Below are 22,925 nucleotides of genomic sequence, written 5' to 3'. Positions count from 1 at the left end.
ATATGCACTATATTGTCATGTTACTAGCAAATATGTTGGTTGTGCTCTACTCTAAATTTCAAAACTATCGGAATTTGCTGTAGTACATTGTTCTGAATATTTCGGTTTTTGGGTACCCGAACTACGCAAACCAAATTTTTTGGGTAATTTGGGAACGGGCAGATTAAAATTTGGTTTTCATTTTGAACTAAGCGAATTACCCGTAAACCGAACTACCCGAACCGATAAAACTGAATTACCCGAGCGCCAGAGTGAGACGTACACAACGTGTGAGGATGGCCACAAGAAGCGACCTACAATCTAGAGTTGAAAAGGAATGATTCTCCAGACGACTCGATGGCACCACAGAACTACACATGTGATCGTCAAGTAAACAGGGCCAGACACAAGTTTGGGTATCATGTTCGACATCACAGCGTGCCCGGCCTAGCTCCTGACGCATGGTATCAATGAACAGACAAGGGCTTAACTGGATGATGTACTGTGTGGACTATCAGACTTGTGATCTTTCTTCGATCTAGCTACAGTTCAACAACAAATCAATCGCATTTACCGGGCGTGAAACGAGCCGACACCACAAGAAGCCGTGGCGAAATGATCAAATGTTTATTATGGCAGAGAAGAATTCAACGAGCAGGTGTGTCATACACGCCATCATCCAGGTAGTAGCGCCCCAATGGCAAGAAGACATGCCAACACAACCGATCCTGGTAAACACGACGAGGAGAATCCAACACATATCCCAATACAACCCATCTGGCCAGGTTCATGTGTTGTGGGGTGTGCTCAGCCGTTCTATGACCATGTACTATGTTTCTATGCCTGGTGAAAGAAGGAGATGGACTTCTATCGTTGGTAAATAATATGCTAGGCAGATACAAACGCAATACAAACATAATCACTTACATACCATCTATGAGAGGTGTCCTCGTGCCAATGACTGCTATTCATTTCTTTAATTAGTTTATTTAACTTTTATTTTATGTTTCAAAGAGTTCACTTAACTTCTAGGTTGTAGATGGGGATGCTGACATGTCTGAAATGGGAAAGCAGATGGTTTCAAGTCGTCTCTTTTATTCCGAGTAGGAAGTTTTATCATTTTAGGTCATGTACCGTAGGCGGTATGGTCGGCCTTTCTATTGACTCGGCGTTTATGATCCCGGGCATTGGGTTGTTCTTGCCGGTGAGACCATGTCGTTTGTAGATATACAAACGCAATCAATTGTAGATAGTTGTAATTAGTTTTTTGAAATAGTTCAATTAGCTTTCATTTTATGTTTCAAATAGTTTACTTAACTTCGTAGAATCATCCCTTAGTTCAATTTAGTTGTCTCTCTAAACTAATTCATTTAACTTCCTACTTTCTGTTTGACATGCTGCTCATGACGTTGCTTATGTTCTTGGTTGCAGATTCTATTATTTCACTTAATATCTGGGCTGTAGTCTTATGTCATCGAAAGAAAATCACAAAGTCATCTAGTTTATGTTGTTGCTTATAGCAAAACATGGGTTCCATTGACCTTATTTATATTATCACCCACAACTTATATATGTTGAAACCCGTAGCAATCCACATAAATTTAACTTGTTTTTAGAGTTTCTTTAGAGCAACTCCAACGGGCCGACCCAAACGGACGGCGTTTTTGTCCGTTTTTTGTCCGTTTGGGTCGGCCGCCCGCCCGCCGTCCGCTCTCTTTTAGTTTTGGGTCGGCAGTGCGCCCAACGGGCTGACCCATTTTCATGACCGCGCGCGCTTAACATCGTGCCGTCGCCCTGATTTTGACGCTCCAGCACGCAGGAAAGGTTCGCGCGTGCTGGTTTTGGCGCTCCAGCACGCGCGCCGCAGCCGACGCTCGCTATAAAAGAAGGCGCTCCCTCCACACTCTGTCGCCCGCCCACTCTCGCCACCTCTGCGCCACCATGTCGATCTGCCGCCTACATGCTTCGGATTTTCGCGGAGTCCGCGAGCGCTGCTCCGGCGCCTTCTCCGCCGAGATCTGGTTTCGCGAGAAACGTCTCGTCCTTGGCACATTCGACACCGTAGAGGAGGCGGCCCGCGCGCACGACGCGGCGGCGTGACGCCTCCTGAGGCCTCGTCGGGATATGAATTTTCCCAACGTGTCGAGCCAGCGGGAGCAGGATCTGGCGCCTCTCCCGCGGCTTTTCACCGACGAGGATCGTCGTGTCCATCGGAGGCGGCAGCGTCGCCTCGCCATCGAAGAGAAGGACGTGGAAGCCTTGGTGCTGTGGTGAGGAGGCTACCCGCAGGACATCGTCGACAAGCGCCAGTTCTATAAGCAATTGAGATCGGAGAGGGACGCGAGGAAGAGGGAGCGAGCCGCCTATCGGGAGGACAAGCGTTCGCGGAAGCAGGCAGCTCAATTGAAAACTGGAGCTACAAGAAACATCGGGTTGGGACTTTGAAGACGAGCAGCTTGCTGACGCCTACCTTCAAACGTCGGAGGAGGACATTACCGAGTCGGAGTCAGAAAGCGACGAGTAGTGGTCTTTTTCTTTTATCTGTGTACGCTAGAACTATCTATGTATCCATTTTAATCTGAAAAAATGGCCGGCGGCATCGGCGACGTAGCAGGCGGGCGAGTGTGTGAATCCAATGTGCCACCGACCAGCGGGCCCGGTGAGGAAAGAGGGCGAGCGCGCGCGTCCGTCTTGTGTCCGTGCCGACGCAAATCAGCCTAAAAAATGGGCCGGGAATGGGTCGGCAGGCGGACGAAAGCGGACGCGCGTCCATTTGGGTCGGCGCGTTGGGCCGGCTTTTTTGTCCGCGCCGACCCAAACGGACGGCCGCGGACGAAATGGGTCGCCCAATTGGAGTTGCCCTTAGTGGATTTTTTTCTTTGAGGGAAAAGAAATTTGTTTTCATCATTTTATATTTTTGAGGGTTTATTTTCATCATTTTGTAAAGAACCAGAAATGCTCACATAGAAACAGCCCATATACGGCCCACTGCGGTCATTGACTCACCGCGGTTGCAAAACAACGTCCATGGCTTTCTTCCGATCCCGTCCACCACCACCTGGCTCTTCTTTCTCCTCGTGCTCGTCGCCAGCGACAGCGTGCGTCCCACTCCCACCCGTCGCATCTCTTCTTGCTCGGTCCTCTCCTCAGGATCCTCCATCGCGGGGAGCTCCGCAGGTCAGGCCTGAATCCTGCAGCAACCGCGTTAGTCCACCGCTGAGTTTCCCTTTTATGTGTGCATTCCCGTCAGATTCCCGAATGATTAGTGTGTCTGTCGTTCCAGCTTCAGCCGATGCTTCTGGCGGACTCGGGGGTTCTTCCCAGCCATGTCACGGATCGGAGATTTGATGCCGAGGGAGCGGTGAGTTTGTAATCTCCGCCCCGTGTTACTACGATTTCTGCATCTCTGTTGGCACTTAGCTTGCCTTGATTTGGATTGGAGAAGCTTGGCTGGGGGCAGATCAGATGCCTCCTTTCGGGGGAGCATTTGACTTTGTGCTCTAAGCGCCGTTTAGTTGAATTTTAAGCTGAACTTTACCAAAACATTTGGAAGCTCAAAACGCAGGGATAGGAAAAACTTACCAATATCATGTATCCGGAATTCCTACAGGAACTAAAACCACAGGATAGCTCTAGAACTGTTGTTTGGATGTCAAGCAGAAAAAACATAGATATTGTAGACACAAAGAGATGTCATGTATTCCGAAATTCTAAAATTCTACCCCCTCTGTCCCATATTAGTTGTTGCTCAAACGGATGTATCTAGACGCTAGATACATCCATTTGAGTGACAACTAACATGGACGGAGGGAGTATGGAATAGCCCATCCCAAAAAGAAACGTAGGGATAGGTAAAACAGAGGAACCAAAATTCTATGCAATAGCCCATTCCAAAGGAACGTAGAATAGCAATTCCTTTATTCCAAACGGCACAAAAACAAAATGAACATTTCCCGTAGGAATCATATCCTTCAAAATTCGTATGTTTTTCCTTTGTTCCAAACGGGGCCTTGGAAATTTACATAGCAGGATGCTTCTCTACTTATTCTCAGCCTCAAGCCAACTATATCTGGAATTTAGCAGAATGATTGCCTTATTGAAGATCATGGGAAACAATTGGTTTGGTGTGAATCAGAGGGGAGAGGGGCTCTGAATGGTCAGCTGACTATTGCTTCACTCCTTTTCAGGTCTGTCAATTCAACAAGTCACTCAAGGAAGGCTGATGGGGATTCTGCGAATGTGGTAATGCCACGCTAGCCTGACACCCTGAATAACGTTGCTCTTGATTTCTTGGAAGTTCCATCTTTCGATATATGAACTTTTATTGCCTTGTCGCTGCCTGTTCTTCATGGATATTCAAAGCAAGTTTTCTAATTCATGCAAAGACTTTAACATCAGGAAAAAATATATAATTAAATTGATGTTGCTTTGGGCCATCATCAGGGAGGGGACACTTAATTTATGCTCACTTTATCTTTATCTCTACATTGGTAATTCTATATATTTATTGCCTTTTAGGGTGAATGTGAAGGTTGAGGTAATCGACCAATTGTTGTTTTCTAACCCACCAACAGTGTGTCTAGTGGAGATCTCTGTACCAAAATGTTATATTACTATAGAAGATAAGAAGTAGTAAGTAGAAGTTCTGTTTTTCGCTTTGGCTTAATCCATTATAAACCTTGATTCAGATTATTTTTAATCCATTATTGCAATCAATTTGAGTGGTCAGTTAGCTTCTTGGTAGTTTTGTTAATTTAGTTGCAGTCTATGCTCTATTTGAAATTTTGATTATTGATGCAGAGTGGTACACCACATGACACTGCCAAACATTGCCACGATGAAGAGTTGGGAAACATAGGTAACATGCTTTAGTGCAATGCAACTTCATTATGAAAGGGGAGGATGCTGTATTCCGAATTCTTAGGTAGTTGTATTTTGACCATCTACATATATGTTTGTCACAACTTCGGAATACAGCATCCTCCCCTTTCATATGTCTTGTATGGCAAGTTTGTTAGAGATAGAATAGAATCAATAGTGATTTGTATGAGGTATCTTCCGGCATCACTTCTATACTGATTTGTACTCCATGTTGCCAATATACTTATAGATGTATGCCCTCCGTGGCTTAAGCAACACAGTCAATTATTCCACATGTCTATCCTTCCTTCAGAAACTGTTGGCTAGCAGACCAGTTCTAGCTTTCTAAGTAAATAGTACGAAAGATTATTTATTACTCATATATATATATATATATATATATATATATATATATATATATATATATATATATATATATTGTCCATGTGAAGCACCTTGCTTACAATGTCATACGGTTCTATCTGTACACAGAAATAGTATCCATGTGTCATGCGTGTCAACTCACACACCTTTCATGCTTCAGGAAATAAAACAGATAAAACAGCCAAGCTAATATTAGACTTGTTTCTTTGACTCATTCCATGCCCTTGACTAGCAGGGTATGGATTGGACGATCATAAGCTCACATTCCAAATTGGGTTGGGACTACGGGTGCACCATTCCTATCGTATTGTTGTTCTGTCACATGCATTCGCCTATCTCCTTCTGTTTGCACCTATGACTACCATTTGTACTGCTGTTGGTTCTGTTGGGTTATCTCCATAGAACACAATTGGAAGGATTGTTGGTTTATATTACGTTTCTCTGTTACCAAAAAAGGCTTTCGAGGACAACTTTGCAAGAATGATGGCCACTCCTTCAAGGAGAGCTGCAGTATCACAAATTCTGAAGTCCTCACCAGAGTGAAATGGTCAGAAGAGGAAAGTTATTTAGGCTAGAACTTTCATCATTTCCTGTGAATCTTGATGTCCTTCTGAACTTTATTTTCCTTCCTAATGCCTGCTGACAAACAAATTTTGATTTTCCTTCCAGGAAGATAAGGTGCTCGCTCAAATGATCAACAAACATGGGCTGAAAAACTGGCAAACGGTCGCACATGCTATACCTGGTCGAAGTGCACCGCAATGCCGACAAAGGTAAAACAAAGTGTTCGGTTGATTCCTGTGCAATTTCTAGACAGGGCACTCTTTGCTTCACTCTCTATGTGAGTGAGAACTTACACTCTGCTTAAAATTCATCAATTAGTTACTCATGTTTGCTAGTTACCACAAGCTGCGATCTATCACCTCCACAGTGGTGACTTGTTTATTCTTCAGTAGCTTCATTGTCTGTTAGCCTACCTCTGTTGATACATTTGCATGTTGCGTGTACTGCTCATTTTGGACCATTTCTATTTGAAGGCCAGGAAGCCAGATTCTTGGTTGTGGCAAAATTTGTGGCTTAGTCGAGGGTATATGCACAAATTGGTTCACAATTTTCCCTAATAATTTGGTTCTGAAATCGAAGTGATTGTACCAAACTTCTGATTTGCGCCAAGTACCCTTCAGCATCAGGCTGCTTTGTGCTTCAGTTTTTGTGTGGAAAACAGTGAAAGAAACATGTCATCTTATGTCAACATACCAACTGGGAAAATGGTATTATGCAAGGAATTTTCAGTCATCGAATTATTGTAATTTAACATATTATACAGTTTTCTCAAGACTTGTGCTATCACCGCTTGAAAATAAATAAGGGCTCGAAGGTTTGTTACATTATTAGATTCTGTCAGACGGCATGCCCAGCAACTTTATTACTTCATGTTATCAGTTAGAAGTCCGTAGGTTTGAGTATCAATGGGCATAATGGTAATAAACACAGGTGGAGATACAAAATAGACTCTGCAATAAACAAGGAGGCGTGGTCGGAACAAGAGGAGTTGAGACTGATTCGTGCTCATCAAATCTATGGAACTAAATGGCGTGAAATGGTCAAACATTTTCCTGGGAGGTAAGGTTGGATGTTTCAACAAAAATCTGAATTGATGTTGCTGTTGCATTTAATTCTTTCCATCATAATAATTCAGGATGCATTTCTTCAAAATGCTGTTGGTACGATTGAATTATTTACATTGTGTTCATCCAGGACGAATGGTGCAATCAAAGAATACTGGAGGGGTCCTATGAAAAGAAAATTGAATTCATATTTATCGTCAGGTTTGCTTGAACAATTTCCAGACATTCTGGAAAACCTGTCAGGCACACAGAATAAGAGTTTGGATATTCTGAAGGGGACTAAAGTTTCTGATATTCTGAATGACACGGAAGGTTCGTCTGAGAGAAATGAAATGTCGTCAGCTGTACCAAGAATTTCCATATCTGAAGTAGGCTTCACAGAAGTAGGTGAAAATGCTGATGTACTAGGGGGAGAAAGTGCAGATTTCATGTATGCTAGAGTGGCATCAGCCAAAGCCCCTGAAAACATAATCGCAAGATCTGAGCAGCATGCGAAAACCAGGAGGAAGTTGGATTTATTGTCAAGCCCAGTGGAACTCAAGTCATCCAGTTATGAAGTAAATTCTCAAAGGTCTCTACAGCAAAGGGAACAAATGAGTCCAGCTGTTGGTGGTGTCTCTCCATCAAATGGATGCCATGATGTTTTGCCAAAAATCCTATCAGAATGTGCAAAGCCGGTTTTATCACCAACTGGTAGCTACCAACCGAGTGATGTTCATTCTGCGGGAACCTCAGATCCATGTTCATTAGAGTTGGACATATCAGATCTTATGGAAATGTCATACTTTGATAACTTGTTGATCTTTCCTCCTGGTTCTCCACATGATGGTAACTCAATATAAAATGAGGAAAGTGACAATGACCAAAATTTCAACCTCAGATATATTCACTCTTTTGGCAGAAAAGGTGATGAACTAAACTCACTGTTACTGCTATCGTCTTGTAAACTGACAGTTCCTGTATCATTTAGACGAAAATCTTTAGCTGAACAAAAAGTACAATGATGTTCATGTCATAGTCACTTGTTTGAAGCAGGTAACCATGTTCTTTTGTTCTGCATCTTGTTTGATACTCCCTTCGACCTATAATAGTGTACATTGCTTGACACTCTCTTCGTCCCATAACAGTGTACAGTGGTTTCTGCAAAAGTGAAGTTTCACAAACTTTGACTAATTTATAGAAAACTTTATCTATACCTACATCACCTATTATATATAATATGGAAATGTTTTTGATGATGAATGTAATGGACTAATGGTACTGATTTGGTATTGTATATGTTGACATTCTATAAACTTGCTCGAAGTTTACAAACTTTGACTTGAAGGATATTTAGTTTGATTTGCGCAGTTCGGTTTTATATGTTGGCATTCTATAAAATGGATGTGCGCAATTTGATTGCGCATCTGGGTGTGGCAATAAACACATGTTTTCTTCATTTTTTTTGACATTTGTAAAATCCATTTTTGGCACACAGGAGCATGTGCTCCCTAGAGCCAAAATGGAGCATGTGCTCCCTAGAGCCAAAATGGATTCCCGTGCCAGTGATTCTTATGTATCATGCACATTAAGACAAAACATGAAAAAAAAATCAAAACCTGGGGAGCAACATTGTCATGAGAAACCATGGTCACTATGGGGCCATGAGCCCCTTGTGGTTCGGCAAGGGGATGAGCACATTGCACAAAGAGCGGAGAACGTTGCGCAGCACGACAGAGATCACACGGGCAATTTTATCCAGGTTCGGGTCGCCGCGAGATGTAAAACCCTACTCTTGCTTTGGTGGATTGTGGTGAAAACGCAACGCTCTAGCCTGGTAGGGTTGCCTCGGGGCGAGGTCGGCTATGCGCGTATGAGAATACATGAGTCTGAATCCTTTCTATGTTTGCCACATGCCTCCTTTTATAGATCAAGGGGTCACCATAATGATAAATCAGTCATTGTGTACTGATTAGATAGCAAACAGTGCTATCATACCTAACTCTGCAGACAGGGCAGAGTGCATTAAATGCGTTGCTTAGTGTCACATCATGGCCTGCCCGACAAGCCTTGTCGGGCTGTTCGGCCACCTTCTCTCCTGCCCTCATGACACGTCTTTGGACGGGTGTCATTTGGAGGTGATTTCCATAGGAAGTGGCTGCCATGTGGCAAGAAACAACCACTTATTCACCTGGTGGCTTGACACCAATGATAAATCAGTCATTGTGTACTAATTAGATAGCAAACAGTGTTATCATACATAACTCTGCAGACAGGGCAGAGCGCATTAAATGTGTTGCTTTGTGTCACATCATGGCCTGCACGGCAAGCCTTGTCGGGCTGTTCGGCCACCTTCTCTCCTGCCCTCATGACATGTCTCTGGACGGTTGTCATTTGGAGGTGATTTCCATAGGAAGTGGCTGCCATGTGGCAAGAAACAATCACTTATTCACTTGGTGGCTTGACATCACACCGATCGATGACTTGCGTCGCTGTGAGGTGGAGCGGTGGAGCCTTGACGGGGTAGTTTGCCTTCGTAGAGCCCGACAAGCCTACCTGGATGGTCTTGAGATTTGTCTTCTTGGTAACCTCATCCTCGCCAGGCTCCCCTGCCCGGCAAGGGAGGCTTTTCCTTGGTGATATTTTGCTTCCTTCGACTTGACTTAGTCTTCTTAATCCGCCATTTGATTCCTCAAAGAGCTGATCTCTTTGGCTTGGTCTAGTCTTGGATGTTGCAACTTTGCTCTTAGGCCTGTGCACGGTCTGGGCAACAGACCCAGGGTTTGTTGCACCGACAGGAGCCCTCGGGCCTAGTCCGAATGCGCTGCCGGGCGTCATCGCGGTAGGCCATATCCAATGCACAGGTAAGAGGGTAGTAGTTGCTTGTCCTTTGAGATCTTCTTTGCTTCTTCATTAACCTATGCTCAGGTCAGTTTTTGGTTCTCCCATGCGTCATGTAATGTCAATTGTAATGGGGTCACTTTTGTAATGGCCCATAAATGACTTTAACGGACGGGCGAGTAACTGCCAATTCACTCTTCTCATAACGCTCTTATCCTTAGCCATGTATGCTACATGCATTGAGTGGGGTAGGTAACAGAGGCACGTGGTGCGAGAGAGGGCCAAGGCAGGGGCCCGGTCTTCATGGATTGGCGGAGAAGGACGGCGATTACTCGCCGAGGGGTCAGCTCCCAGCTCGAGCCCGCCTATAAAAGAGGTGATAGAGGTGAAGGTGTCCCGATGTTTCGATGAGATGGTGGATGTCGTTTTCTGTGGGAGTCGACCTTGACAATTCGACTACAAACATGCGAGACGTCGCGTCTTAGCAATCGCTAAACCAACTTTCAAGGGGTTATTGACCACGCCGGAGCACGATTGACCATGAAGGTCTGTTTCCTGCGAGCAAATGAAGTCAAGCAAGAAATTAAGATTGCAATCTGGATATTGCGAATATAAAAGAAAAGCTTTATTAATAAAGGTGGGGTTCTGTGACGCCTTTGTCTGGTCGTTGAACACAAACAAAGTACGCGGAGTTGTAGCTATGGCGAACTTTTAATCTAAACAAAACCCAAAGTCTAAACGAAGCCCTAAGGGCTGTATATATGGAGGAAGAGGGGGAATTTCATGGCCCTTGGAGGAGGGGTCCGAAACCAACCCTAACTCTTGTTTCCCCACACATACGGACTCTAAAAACAGCCTATACTTAAGTATTTCGAAATTACATGGGCATGGCCCACTAATAAGGTGACGCAGCACCTAGAATAGCCTCTGGATGAAATTTATAAGTGGCATCTTGTATATTTCGTCCAAGGCTTCATGCACTCCTTATGGTGGCTTCAAATTCCTGAAATCATCACTTGTAACTTCGTTCTTGTTCCCTTTGCGCATGCCATCATCTCCATGCTTGGTCTTGCTTCAGTGTTCATCCCTCTTATCCATGCCAGGCCCTTCATTTGTAAGCAAAACAAATGTATCCAATTTAGACAGCATCATATTCTCATGAACATTAAAATCATTATCAAGAAACAAAAGTACCTGATAATTTAATTAGCGTGTGTGAGCTCTAGTAATTGGTCCAATATGTATATCAGCAGGGGTTGTGGGTGTAACAATGGTATTGATGTCCTCATCATCCTCTCCTTCTTGAAATGAAGTCGTCCTCGACGAAAGCTCATCTTCCTCACCCAAATAAGACTTCAAAACTGCAATGTTAAAAGTGAGACTAACCCCAAAATCTGCAGGCAGCTCAAGTTTATATGCATTATCGTTTATTTCCTCTAACACCTTAAAAGGACCATCAACACGTGGCACTAGCTTTTATTTGCGCAAATTAGGATATCTATCCTTACACAAATGTAACCAAACAAGATCTCCAGGTGCAAACACAACATGTTTTCTACCCTTATCTCCAGCAAGTTTATATTTAACATTCATACGCTCAATGTTTTCCTTAGTGAACTCATGCATTTTTGAAATCAATTCAGCACGTTCTTTAGCATCAGAATTAACCTTCTCCGAAGATGGAGGAGCCAACAAATCAATAGGTGCACGAGGTAGGAAACCATACATAATTTCAAAAGGGCACATCTTAGTAGTAGAATGCAATGAATGATTATAAGCAAATTTAATATGAGGCAAGCATTCTTCCCACATTTTCTTATTATTCTTCAAAACAACCCTAAGCATAGTAGACAATGTTCTATTGACTACTTCAGTTTGTCCATCAGTTTGGGGGTGACAAGTAGTACTAAAAAACAATTTAGTCCCCAATTTAGCCCATAAACATCTCCAAAAATGGCTAAGAAAGTTTGTATCATGATCTGAAACAATAGTATTTGGCACACCATGCAAGCGAATAATTTCACGAAAAAACAAATCAGCAAAATTAACAGCATCATCGCTTTTATGACATGATATAAAGTGTGCCATTTTCTAGAATCTATCCACGACAACAAATATGCTATCCCTTTCCTTCTTTATTCAAGGTAAACCCAAAACAAAGTCCATAGATATATCCTCCCAAGAAACACTAGGTACAGCCGAAGGCATATATAAACCATAAGGATTGAGTCGTGACTTAGCTTTTTGACATGTAGTGCAACGAGCAACAAAATGCTCAACATCTCGTCTCATTTTTGGCCAAAAGAAATGTGTAGCAAATACGTCATCCGTCTTCTTCATGCCAAAGTGTCCCATTAATCCTCCTCAATGCGCCCCCTGCAACAACAAAAGACGAACAGAGCTAGCTGGAATGCATAGCTTGTTAGCATGAAACACAAATCCATCATTAATGACGAACTTGTTCCACGTTCTTCCTTCTTAACAATTCTGCATTACATCTTTCAAATTAGCATCATGCACATATTGATCTTTGATGGTCTCCAAACCAAATATTTTAAAGTCAAGTTGTGAAAGCATAGTACAACGACGAGACAATGCATCAACAATAACATTTTCTTTATCCTTCTTGTGTTTAATGACATAAGGGAAAGTCTCAATGAATTCAACCCATTTAGCATGTCTATGGTTCAGTTTTGCTTGACTTTTAATATGTTTCAAAGATTCATAATCAGAATGTATAAAAAATTCTTTGGGCCATAAATAATGTTGCCATGTTTCTAAGGTCCGAAGAAGAGCATATAATTCCTTATCATAAGTAAAATAGTTCAAACTAGGCCCACTCAATTTTTCAGAAAAGTATGCAACGGGTTTGCCATCTTGTAATAACACACCTCCTAATCCAATTCCACTAGCATCACATTCAAGCTCAAAAGACTTATTAAAATCAGGAAGTTGGAGTAAAGGAGCACGTGCCAACTTATCTTTTAATACCACGAAGGCTTCTTCCTTGGCGCTACCCCAAACAAAAGGTATATCCTTCTTTGTAAGCTCATTGAGAGGTGCAGCAATGGTGCTGAAATCTCTCACAAAACGCCTATAGAATCCAGCGAGGCCAAGAAAACTCCTTACTTGTGTGACCGTTTTGGGCTGCGGCCAACTCTCAATAGCTTCAATCTTAGCCTTATCAACTTCAATTCCCTATGGAGTATTAGCCAAGAAAAGATATGCCGTCAGTGCAGAAGGTGCACTTCCTAAGGTTACCAAACAAACTGTAACATCCCAAAATTCTAAATTTTGGAATGTTATAATAAATAGATAGGTTTGATTGATTGTGTGAAATTGAGTGAAATTTGAAACCTTTTTGAAAGTTAAATGAGAGGGAATAAATGGACTTTCCCAAACTTTCATTTTGCATTCGTGATCTCCGTGAATTCAAATTCTTTTCACCACGAAACCCTGGAGAGAAGATGACATGACTTCTTCCATTTATTTAAATGACAAGGGGTGTTGAAAATATTTGAATTTCATTTGAAAATATTTTCAATATGAAACTTTATGCAACTCAATGATTTTCACGAGAGAAGATAAAATGACTTCTTCAAACATATGAAATATGAGTTGGGAGTTTAAAAGGATCAAAATTTAAAATCCTTTTGAAATTATTTTCAATTTGGAGTTATTTGGGTTTTATTCAAATTATTTTTCTCCAAAAAAATACATGGAAAATAGGGTAACATGATTCTCTAAAATAGAAAATTGGAGAGACTAGTAAAAATACCCGTGCGTTGCACCGGGTATAAAATAAATCTGAGAGTTCACATGGTATTAAGCTCACGTGTTTACCTGTCATGGTGAATAATAAGTTTTCCTAATTAAATTGGTTGTAAGACTCATAAAGATTCACTTTATACAAATTTTATTGTATTCCAATAGCTCGTAATCTTTTTCTCTAAAAATAAAACATACTTCTTTAACTCACTCCAAAGAAATCGAATTATGTGTAATAAGTTGTTGTTATTGAACAACCCTATGTAAAAATCATTATGAAAATCTAACCATTTATCGATCAGCGGCTACTCCTTTGATGTGAGAGTATGCATCATTCGAATACCTGTAATAGTTTCAAATAGGTCATATATTAATTCCTATATATCGCAATCCCTATTAACACTAATTCATATTTATGCTTTCCCACATAAAATATATGATGACCAAAAAGTAAAGAATTTACAATGCGTGTAACTCTTTTGTTGACACGTTGCGACCAGTAGTAGGAGCACACCCTCCACGCCAACATGACCACTTCCCTGGCCATTATTATCGGGCCTCGATGAGGATCAGGAATAGGGTACGCAGAGCTGCGGTGCAGATTGTATAACAGAGGGTAGTGCTCACCCTCCCAGGTGTCGTGTGAAGCGAAACAGGGCACGAACAAGATGCACCGTTGTCGCACTCTCTCTATTCTTACCGATGACATCCATGACATCCAAAGTTGAGGAATATCTTGAAGGTTAGCAAGTGCAGGCGAGCTTCAAATATTTTCTCCGTTAAGAAATGTTTTTTTAATATTTCACTCACTTTTTACTTATTATACTCTCTCCGTCTTAAAATAATCGTCCCAACTTTGTATTAACTATAATACTCCCTTGATTTCTAAATATAAGTCTTTTTAAACTACATACGGAGCAAAATGAGTGAATCTACAACTTTGTATTAAATTTTTTGAAAACACTTAAATTTAGAAACGGAGGGAGTACAAAATTGTATAAAGAGACTTATTTTATGACAAAGGAAGTATGTGATAATATACTAACAACTAACAACGTCAAGTAATAGTCGGTGCTCATCCATAAAATAAATAATTGGTGCTAGCACGCATGCACCGAGTAGCTTCTACGGTGTAGCCGGTACAACATGAAGAAAAGCACCGACCGCCCACTTCTTGCCTTATCCCATCGCCACTCCTCTCCTCTCTTATCCAGATCGCCATCCCAGCGCGGGTCCTCTTTCTTTTCTCCATCCAACACAGCCAGAAGCTTGATCTGGCCGTCCGCCCCAGTCGCTGGTCCCGTGGGCCAGCAGCCTCGCCTCCACCCGATTCTGGACGATCTGCTGCTTCCTCAGTCGCGTCCTCCTCTTCAAGGCTTTCTCCGATCTGCCCACCCACCACCCCACCACGCCTCGCTCTCTCTGCCCCCTCCCTCCCCATGCAGCGCCGGTGGAGCAGGTCCTCCGCGGCCGCCGTCGCCCTCTGCGACTCCTCTTCTCCACGATTCGCCCTCTATGACTCCTCTCCTCCACGATTCGTGGTGGTGTTGGGGTGGCATCTTCTTCTGGCGGGAGGCCGAGTCCGCCTCGATCTGGCCCGCCCTGGGCGGATCTACGCGTATCCCCTTCCGAGACCCTGCTCCTCGACAATTCCGACAAGATCAGCGACAGTTCCACCGGCAAGACCAGCCAGTTCTTGTTCTCTCATGTTTTTGAGGCGCCGCATCATGTCCATGGCCTTGCTGGGGCGCTGGCCGTGGCGAGGTACTTCTCCTCCATCTCGCCCCACAGGGCCCGCGGTCTCCTCCTCCGCCTCCACCCTCGGCGCCCCTCTTCCTCCCCTTCTCCACCCCCGCCCCTCTTTCTCCCCATCCCCGGCCCGCCTCTCTCCCTCCCCGCCCCTCTTCTCCCCGCCCGGCATCCGCTTCACGGAGCGGCCCCGCCCCTATTCTCCCTGCTCTGTCTTCATGGAGCGTCGCCGGAGGGGGCGAGGGGCAGGAGTTGGCGACGCGCTGGAGCCTTCCAGGTCGAGATGAGATCGGGTGGCAGTTTTTTTTTCTTTTATCTCGCCCATACTGGTTGACTTAAGAGATGTACAGCGGGTTGAATACTATATACCATAGGGACTTTTTTGTAAAAACGCTGACGACATACGACCAGAAGCAGTAGCTGCTTTACTAGTAGGTAGAGAAATAAATTTGAATTCATTTTGGTATTTTAAAATGATTTTTAGTGGATTTTATTAGAGCAGGAGCACTGTTTGAATTATTTGAATTTTTTTAGAATTTATTTGGCGTTAGTAAAATGTTCATGTCGTAGAAAATATTTTTTTGAAAATTTTGATATATTATATGCCTATATAATATTTTCATTTCTATTTGTTTTTATTTATTTTTTTTGTCTAAAAAAGATCTTTAAAGAAAAAAAAACCTTCGTCCGCCGAGTGGGCCAGGCCAAAGCCCAGCCTAGCTGCTTCACACGCGCCCGAGGCCCCGTCAAGACGGCCACCCGACCCGCGCCCCTTTCCCCGCTGCCACCGACGGGTGGACCCCGCTTGTCATCCCCCTCCTGTCTCCTTCTTTCGTGTTCATCATGGACAGAGAGCCCCGATCCCAAATCTCTCCCGATTCGATCTGTTTGTTGCCCCTCGCGCAAGCCCCACCCCCTATAAATACTTCCCACCTCCTCCTCGTCCGATTTTTCACGAAAACCTCGATCTACCGTGCCCTAGGGAGTCCTCCCGATCTCGCCGGAGTTCACAAAACTTCACCGAGCTCCGCCGCCTTCCCGCGCCTCCACCCTCCCCTTCCGATCACCTCCGCCACCACCATCACGTCCGCGTTGCCGCGCCGCACCTCCCCGTGCTCTCGTACGAGACGGAGGACCACCGGAGCCACCGCCTCGTCACCGTCGTCCATGACCGAAGCTACCTCGCTGGAGCCACGGTACGCCTGAACTCCACCAGCATCGCCTCCTGCCCGACCCCGTCATCCAGCGCCGCCCGACCCCACGCCAGAGCCGCCGCCCCTCGCCTCACGACCCGCCGCCCCTCCCTGCCTTCGCCTGCCTTGTCGGAGTCGTTGCCTGAGCCGACGAGCATGCCCTCTGTAAGCGCCTCCCTCCGTTCGTTTCTTTTTATCTCTGTCATTGTAGCGTTAGGTTTATTAGAACAGATCGGTTTAGTTTTTCTTAGGGTTTAGTTAAACAGAACCGCCCCGGTTCGCCAGTTTTTTTCCGTTTCTAGTTTATTATTTAGTTTAGTTTGTTTAGTGAGCGTTCATCAGATTAGGTTCGGTAATGAACGGTTTTCGTCGGTTTTGTTTCTGTAGCGAACGTTCGTTATATAGGTTTTTCTTTTTCTGTTTAATTTCGGCCAGGGACCCGTAGGTAATTAGTCTCTTCACAGTTTAGTCCTTGGTTTTCAATCTATCACTACTTTTTGCTTGTTTGTCCAAATCCAACGAAACCAACGCCCACTTCTTTGTTACGATCTCCTCTATCCAGTAATCCAACCCAAACATGTTTTTGAAATTTTAAAATTTGAATTAGACCAGATTTGAATTCAAACTTCGTTTGATCATAACTTGAGTTTCGTAGCTCCGTTTGAGTTGATTCTTTTTGCAAATCGAAGCTCTTGACCTAAACTTTCTAATAAGGCCAAATTCATATAATTTTGGTACTGCTAGAAATTGTTTTAAGTTGCAAGAGTTATTTTCTTGGTTTTGATGTTTTCCGAATTGTCTTCTTCGATCTTTCTGATATTTTGAGTGATTGCTTATGTGTGGTTACTATTGCTTGCTTACGATAGATTGACCGGAGTGTGACGAGTAGATCTATCAAGAGTTATGAGTGCGAATCATCTTCATCAACATTGCAGGCAAGTTCACACTTTGATCATACCTCTTTCATACCCAGTTTTTATTGCATTAGATCAAACCTCAAACATTGCATGATTAGGATCTAATTAAATTGTGGGATGGGAAGTAGTTGAGGTAGTACCTATTACCTGTTTATTATCAAACCCTTGGGAGTTACTATTACGTTATGCTTACATTGCCATGCTATGCTCGTAGACGTGGATTGGGTTTTTGAGAGTATTCATGATAGATGTGAGATTGTTAATTAATGGTTTACTTAAGGTGGCAACTTAAACACACATCTGGGTGGATTGAGGCACCTGGGTATTCCAGGATTGCCTGTCTAGGCACCTGGGTAGACCAGGATTGCCTGTTTTTTTATGGACCGCCACCCAGGCTCAAAGGGATCATGAGATTATTCATACTAGAAACTTTCGTGTGCAGCCACAAGCTACTATGGGCTCTAGCATAGTTGATTAAGTCATGCGAACTCTTACAGGGTAGACTAGCAGATGTAGGGGAAAGTAGGTGTAACGGCCTATCCATCGTAAGGTGCTAGCGCTTCTGAAAGACTATGTCTCGGTCATCCGTCCTCTCAAACACCATGTAGTGCGAGAAACCAAACGGAGGCGGTCGAGTCTTGTGGGGAAAAGTGCGCAAACCTCTGCAGAGTGTATAAACTAATCATGATTAGCCGTTTCCCCGGTTATGGACGTCTTGAGTATCTAGTACCTGGATTATCATGTGAATCTCATCACGTCACTTTAAATGAATATTGTTGGGTTTTAATGATGATGCTTAATTGGGATTGAGAATGCTGTCAACCATTCTCAATGTTCAACAACCACCATGATAGTTAAATAAAATTTATTCCTTTGCAGTAGGGAAAAATTGGCTTTTCGCAAAAACCTTATAACCATAGAGCTTTTCCACCAGCCAAATATGCATGTAGTGATAGCCTTTATTCATCATTCTCTATGGTGTGAATTTGCCAGTACATTCAATGTACTGACCCTTTGTGGCTGCAACGTCTCATGTTGCAGGATTATCTTACGACGAGTAAGTGATACGTTAGGGTTACGATTTCTACACTCAACTTTGCCGTTGGTGTTGATGGGAATCCACAACCTTGTTACTTCCGCTATTTTGGATTGAGGTAATAGTCTTTACGTTACTTTTACATGTGATTTACCTCTGTTATAAATCCTCGAGTACTGTGTGTGTCAGCATACCGATCCAGGGATGACACTTAAGCACAGAGACTTGATCCATTCGGACCGGGTCGCTACAAGATGGTATCAGATTACATGTTGACTGTAGGACGTGACCCTAGAAACTGGCAAGCCCATAGCAAAGATTTTTCTCTACAACTTTCCCTTTCAAAAAGATCTTTTACCTCTCTTCTCTTCTGAGCTTATTCAAAAATTCCCTTTAGTGAGACCATACCCCTTTCCCCTTTTGACCACACGAAGATTCGACTAATGAGATCACTTCAAGAAGTACAAGATATCGGACAACCGAGATCATTCGGAATGAAGAGGATTTTACCACACATTATGATAATGGAAACTACAACTGTTGAAGACTCTGAAGACTAGGAGAATTGGAGGCTCCGAAGAAGTTCCAGATTTGTGTGACCTAGGAAGGCTACCCTTATGGAACTTGGCAGACTATGGAAGTTGTCAATACCCGAGATCAAGGTGCATCGGAGAAAGACCGAGCATGGAGAGTTAAAAACCTCAAAGTTTTGTCAAGAAAACCCTAAGGCAGGGGATATCAACTATGGAAGATAGCTCATGGCAATGACAAGGGCAGAAACACGGTTATCCGTGATGTCATCGCCGCTGATGCTATTGTCACCGTGCTAAGTTAAGGATGCATTTCTTCAGAATGGATTTGATGGGAGAAGGCTGATGGAGCACCTATTAGTAAGATGAAGTTTTAACCTTAGCCGGTGTATCGCCATGATCTGGAGTGTTACATCAAGAAGTTAAGATGGAGCTACAAGAAGCCATATTTTGACAAGGAACATTTCATGAAGAACTTAGGACCCAGAAGTTGAAGTAGCCAAGCTGGAGGAGCTACAACCTCGAGATACCGGAGATTTGTCAGGAACTGAAGGACAGTATGACCATGGCTCATGCCAAGGATGTTGAAACCCAGAAGTTTGGAATGCAACTCCAAAATATTCAAGGATGTCACCAGAGACTTTGCTACAGCAGAGATGGGCTGGAAAAAGGACTTGAGAAAGACAAGTATGACCGGAAGAAGCCATTGGAGGCATGAACAAGACTTGACGAGTTATACGACCTTGAAGATTTAGTGACCTTTAGAAGACCAAACCCCTTTCATATGCCTACGTTAGATGCGATGATTGTGAGCTGTCATTTATTTGATGTTTTTCGACAGCCACAATAAAATCTGTCTTTTCAAAACTTTTGTTTGTATTGTGTGTATCCCTCTCTATCTCTCTTATCTCACCCCAAAACCCTTGGACCCAATAGAGGATGAATGGAGATGAGCTTGTATTTTCTGGACCGATGAGTCAATTGGACACGGACCAATGGATTTAGAACATGGAGGATCACATGGAGAATAACCCTATAGTTGGACATGATATGACCCATCATGCTCTTGAGTGCTTTGAAAGAGGTGCTGCTACTTGGTGGAGGATGTACCAAACCATGAATGGATGGCAAGGAGTAACCACTTGGAGAGAATCAAAGTTGACTCTGCAAAGATCTCACCTTGTGTCCCAGAAGTTGAAGCCTTATGGAAAGGATATGAAGAAACCTTGTGCATGCAAGATTTGTGGAGAAATAGGACACACCCATAAAGAACACAAGGATGAATGCCCAAATTGTGAAGGAAGTCATCCAGTTGAAGAATGTCCAACTACGTAGATTACTTGTTTCTTGTGTGAAGGGACTACCCACTATCCTGCTCAGTGTCACATTTACCCCATGGTACAATGAACCATCTAGCAGAAGAAAGAAGTAATGAAAGGAGCACTCATGGAAATTTTAGAAGAAATTGTGATGAAGGAAGAGGTGGAGGACACACCCAAAGAAGACCCGAGTAAACCCCGCACTAAGTCTTGCTATTCATGTGGAGAAGAAGGACACATCTCCCAAAATTGTTTGAATGGGGATCTAGTAGAATTCCCGACAGAGGAAGTAGAGTATGACCCACAGGAAATAGAAGGCCTAATTGGAATGGAAAAGTCCAGAAAGAGAAGCAGAGTGGATTCCAGGAAGGATCTGGTTCATATCACATGTTATAGGAGCAAGGAGTCAGGGCACTACCTCAAAAGTTGCCCAAAAAGGAAACCTCGATACTTGCTAGAAGTAATATGTTTTAGTTGTAATGGAGCAGGGCACTTTGCCAGAGAATGCCCCAAGGAGAAGGAAACTTGTGCTAGATAGTTGAGTTTGCAACAAAAGAAATGGAGTAGTAGAAGTGAGAACATTTTCTTTTATATTGAGGTGTTGAGTTGAGACATGTAATGGAAAAGCGAGAGATTGTAATCACTTGAGAATGAATAAAGTTAGCATCGTTGGTACTGATATGGATTTTATGAGTTGTTACTCTATGAAGAAGGATCTTGACCATATCTAAGGATATGAGAAATATGGTCTATGGAAGATTTGTGCATTTTAAGGGTGGTAGTACCCTGTAAGAACCCTTGACCCCTGGAAAAGATAAGGATACTCCACTGAGTTGATTTTGGACAAAATGAATACGAGTTTTGTCTCGATATGTGTGATGCCCCAAGAGTATGTGGGATGAAGTTGGAGACCGTCAGTTGTTTGGACCAAATGTGATCAAGGAGTCAGAAGAGAATGTTAAGTTGATTCGAGATAGACTGAAGGTAGCTTAGTCCAGGCAGAAGAGTTATGCAGACTCAAAAAAAACTCAAGGAGGTAGTCTATGAAATTGGAGACAGAGCATGTCTTCGTGTGCCCCCTCTGCAAGGAGTTAAACGAATTGGAGTTAAGGGAAAGTTAGCCCCGGGATTTGTAGGACCATACCGAGTTTTGGAGCGTATAGGAGAAGTGGACAACAAGTTGGAGTCATCCGAAGGACTGTCAGGAGTTCATGATGTGTTTCACGTTTCCCAGTTGAAGAAGTGCCATGCAGAGATGTCCAATATTCCCTTGTAAGGACGCTTGACCCTAGAAAGGAGAATGATATACCACGAAGTGGACTTTTGACAAAATAAGAATGAGTCTTGTTTTGGTATGTGGGATATTCCACGAGAAGGAAGAGATGAATTACTATTGGATATAAAGGAGGTATGATGGATCAATGGAAATTCCATGATGAGTCTGAGTAATCATGTAACATCCCAAATTTTCAATTTGGAATGTTATACATTAGATCATCATGCATATCATATTTTATTTTGCATTTTGGTTGATCCTAGAAATTCTATGCAACTCAATGACCCACGGAGAGAGTTGGGGATTTCGTTATTTTCATATTTGAGTTTTCTCAAATTTTGAGAATAGGATCATTTGATTTTATTTATTTTATCATCAATTATTTCTATTACAAAAATATGAGAGAGGGAATAAAATGACTTTCCCAAAATAAAGAAATATTGAGGATTTAATAAAAAATCAAATAAGATTTTATTTCAGAGTTTTTCGGTGTTTTATTTGAATTTAGGAAAAATGTGCATTTTTCAAAATTGCATTTAGGGCCCAAATAAATGTTCACCTTGTGCGGCTTGATTTCAGAAGCCCGTGAAAATTTATTTTGGAATTTTTGGAGTCCGTTTAGTATTTCTTTTTATTTTTCTTCCGAGCAGAATAGTTAAAAAAAACGAACCGACTTCCGGCCGTACCCGAGCGGGACACCGCCCGGGGGCAGCCTTTAAATAGCGCCGCCCCGAGCCGCCCCAGCCCATCAGTCCCGCCTTGATCCACGCGCGCTGCCGGAGCCGCCGCCGCCGCCGACGATCCCACCGCCCGAGGTTCGTCGTGCCTCGTTTTCCGTGCCGAAAAAAAGAGAAAAAAATTTGGCGTTCGTCGTTTTTCTTTTTCTCGGATTAAATCCGTGACTTTTCTGATCGCGATTCCTGATCCGATTTTTGTTTTAGTTTAACTTTTTGCTCGTTTATCGGAATCAGGCGATTCAAGCGCCTAGGGATTCATCTCGAAACCCTTTATCCGTTTAACCAACTTAAACAAGTATTTGTTACTGTAAAATTTGTCCTAGATCCAGATTACTAGAATGAAGTTGTTTTCTTTCGCAGTTTGTTTTTCGTTGCTTCGTTCGATTTGATTCTTTTTGCCAACCGGAGTTCTTAAGTTGAACATTCTGGTTAGATCTCTTATTTGAGTTTTACCTGTGCATTAGATGAGTACTTATTGTATGCTTGTTTGTTTGTCTGCGATAGAATACCCGGAGTGCGCCGCCTGTTACTTCGAATCGTTAGGTTTCGCGGATCATCAACAAGGCAAGTAACACTTTGATCATACCTTTTCTACTACCCAGTTTTATTGCATTAGATCAATCCTCACACATTGCATGATTAGGATCTAATTAAATTGTGGGATGGGAAGTAGATGAGGTAGTACCTATTACCCGTTTATTATCAAACCTTTGGGGGTTACTTCTACGT

At 42.9% G+C, this 22,925-nt stretch overlaps 1 protein-coding gene across 4 annotated transcripts; it reads left to right on the top strand.

Annotated features, from left to right (window-relative positions):
- Window positions 1-3,018: 3,018 nt before the first annotated feature.
- On the top strand, window positions 3,019-7,956 carry LOC119316819 (transcription factor MYB3R-2-like). 4 transcript variants are annotated; one of them, XM_037591214.1, is made up of 8 exons: window positions 3,019-3,156; window positions 3,263-3,340; window positions 4,167-4,221; window positions 4,780-4,837; window positions 5,680-5,784; window positions 5,897-5,996; window positions 6,718-6,846; window positions 6,982-7,956. In XM_037591214.1, the coding sequence occupies exons 2-8, from the start codon at window positions 3,306-3,308 to the stop codon at window positions 7,691-7,693; spliced, it is 1,194 nt and encodes a 397-aa protein (XP_037447111.1). In that variant the 5' UTR covers window positions 3,019-3,156; window positions 3,263-3,305; the 3' UTR covers window positions 7,694-7,956. The 4 variants fall into 4 exon arrangements, with proteins under 4 accessions (XP_037447111.1, XP_037447112.1, XP_037447110.1 ...); XM_037591215.1 differs by having other exon boundaries at window positions 3,022-3,156; window positions 3,230-3,340; XM_037591213.1 differs by having other exon boundaries at window positions 3,023-3,183.
- The last annotated feature ends 14,969 nt before the right edge of the window (window positions 7,957-22,925 follow it).

The sequence above is a fragment of the Triticum dicoccoides genome, chromosome 6A (genome assembly GCF_002162155.2).
Source record: "Triticum dicoccoides isolate Atlit2015 ecotype Zavitan chromosome 6A, WEW_v2.0, whole genome shotgun sequence".
NCBI lineage: Eukaryota > Viridiplantae > Streptophyta > Magnoliopsida > Poales > Poaceae > Triticum > Triticum dicoccoides.
This window is presented reverse-complemented; position numbering and strand designations above follow the sequence as displayed.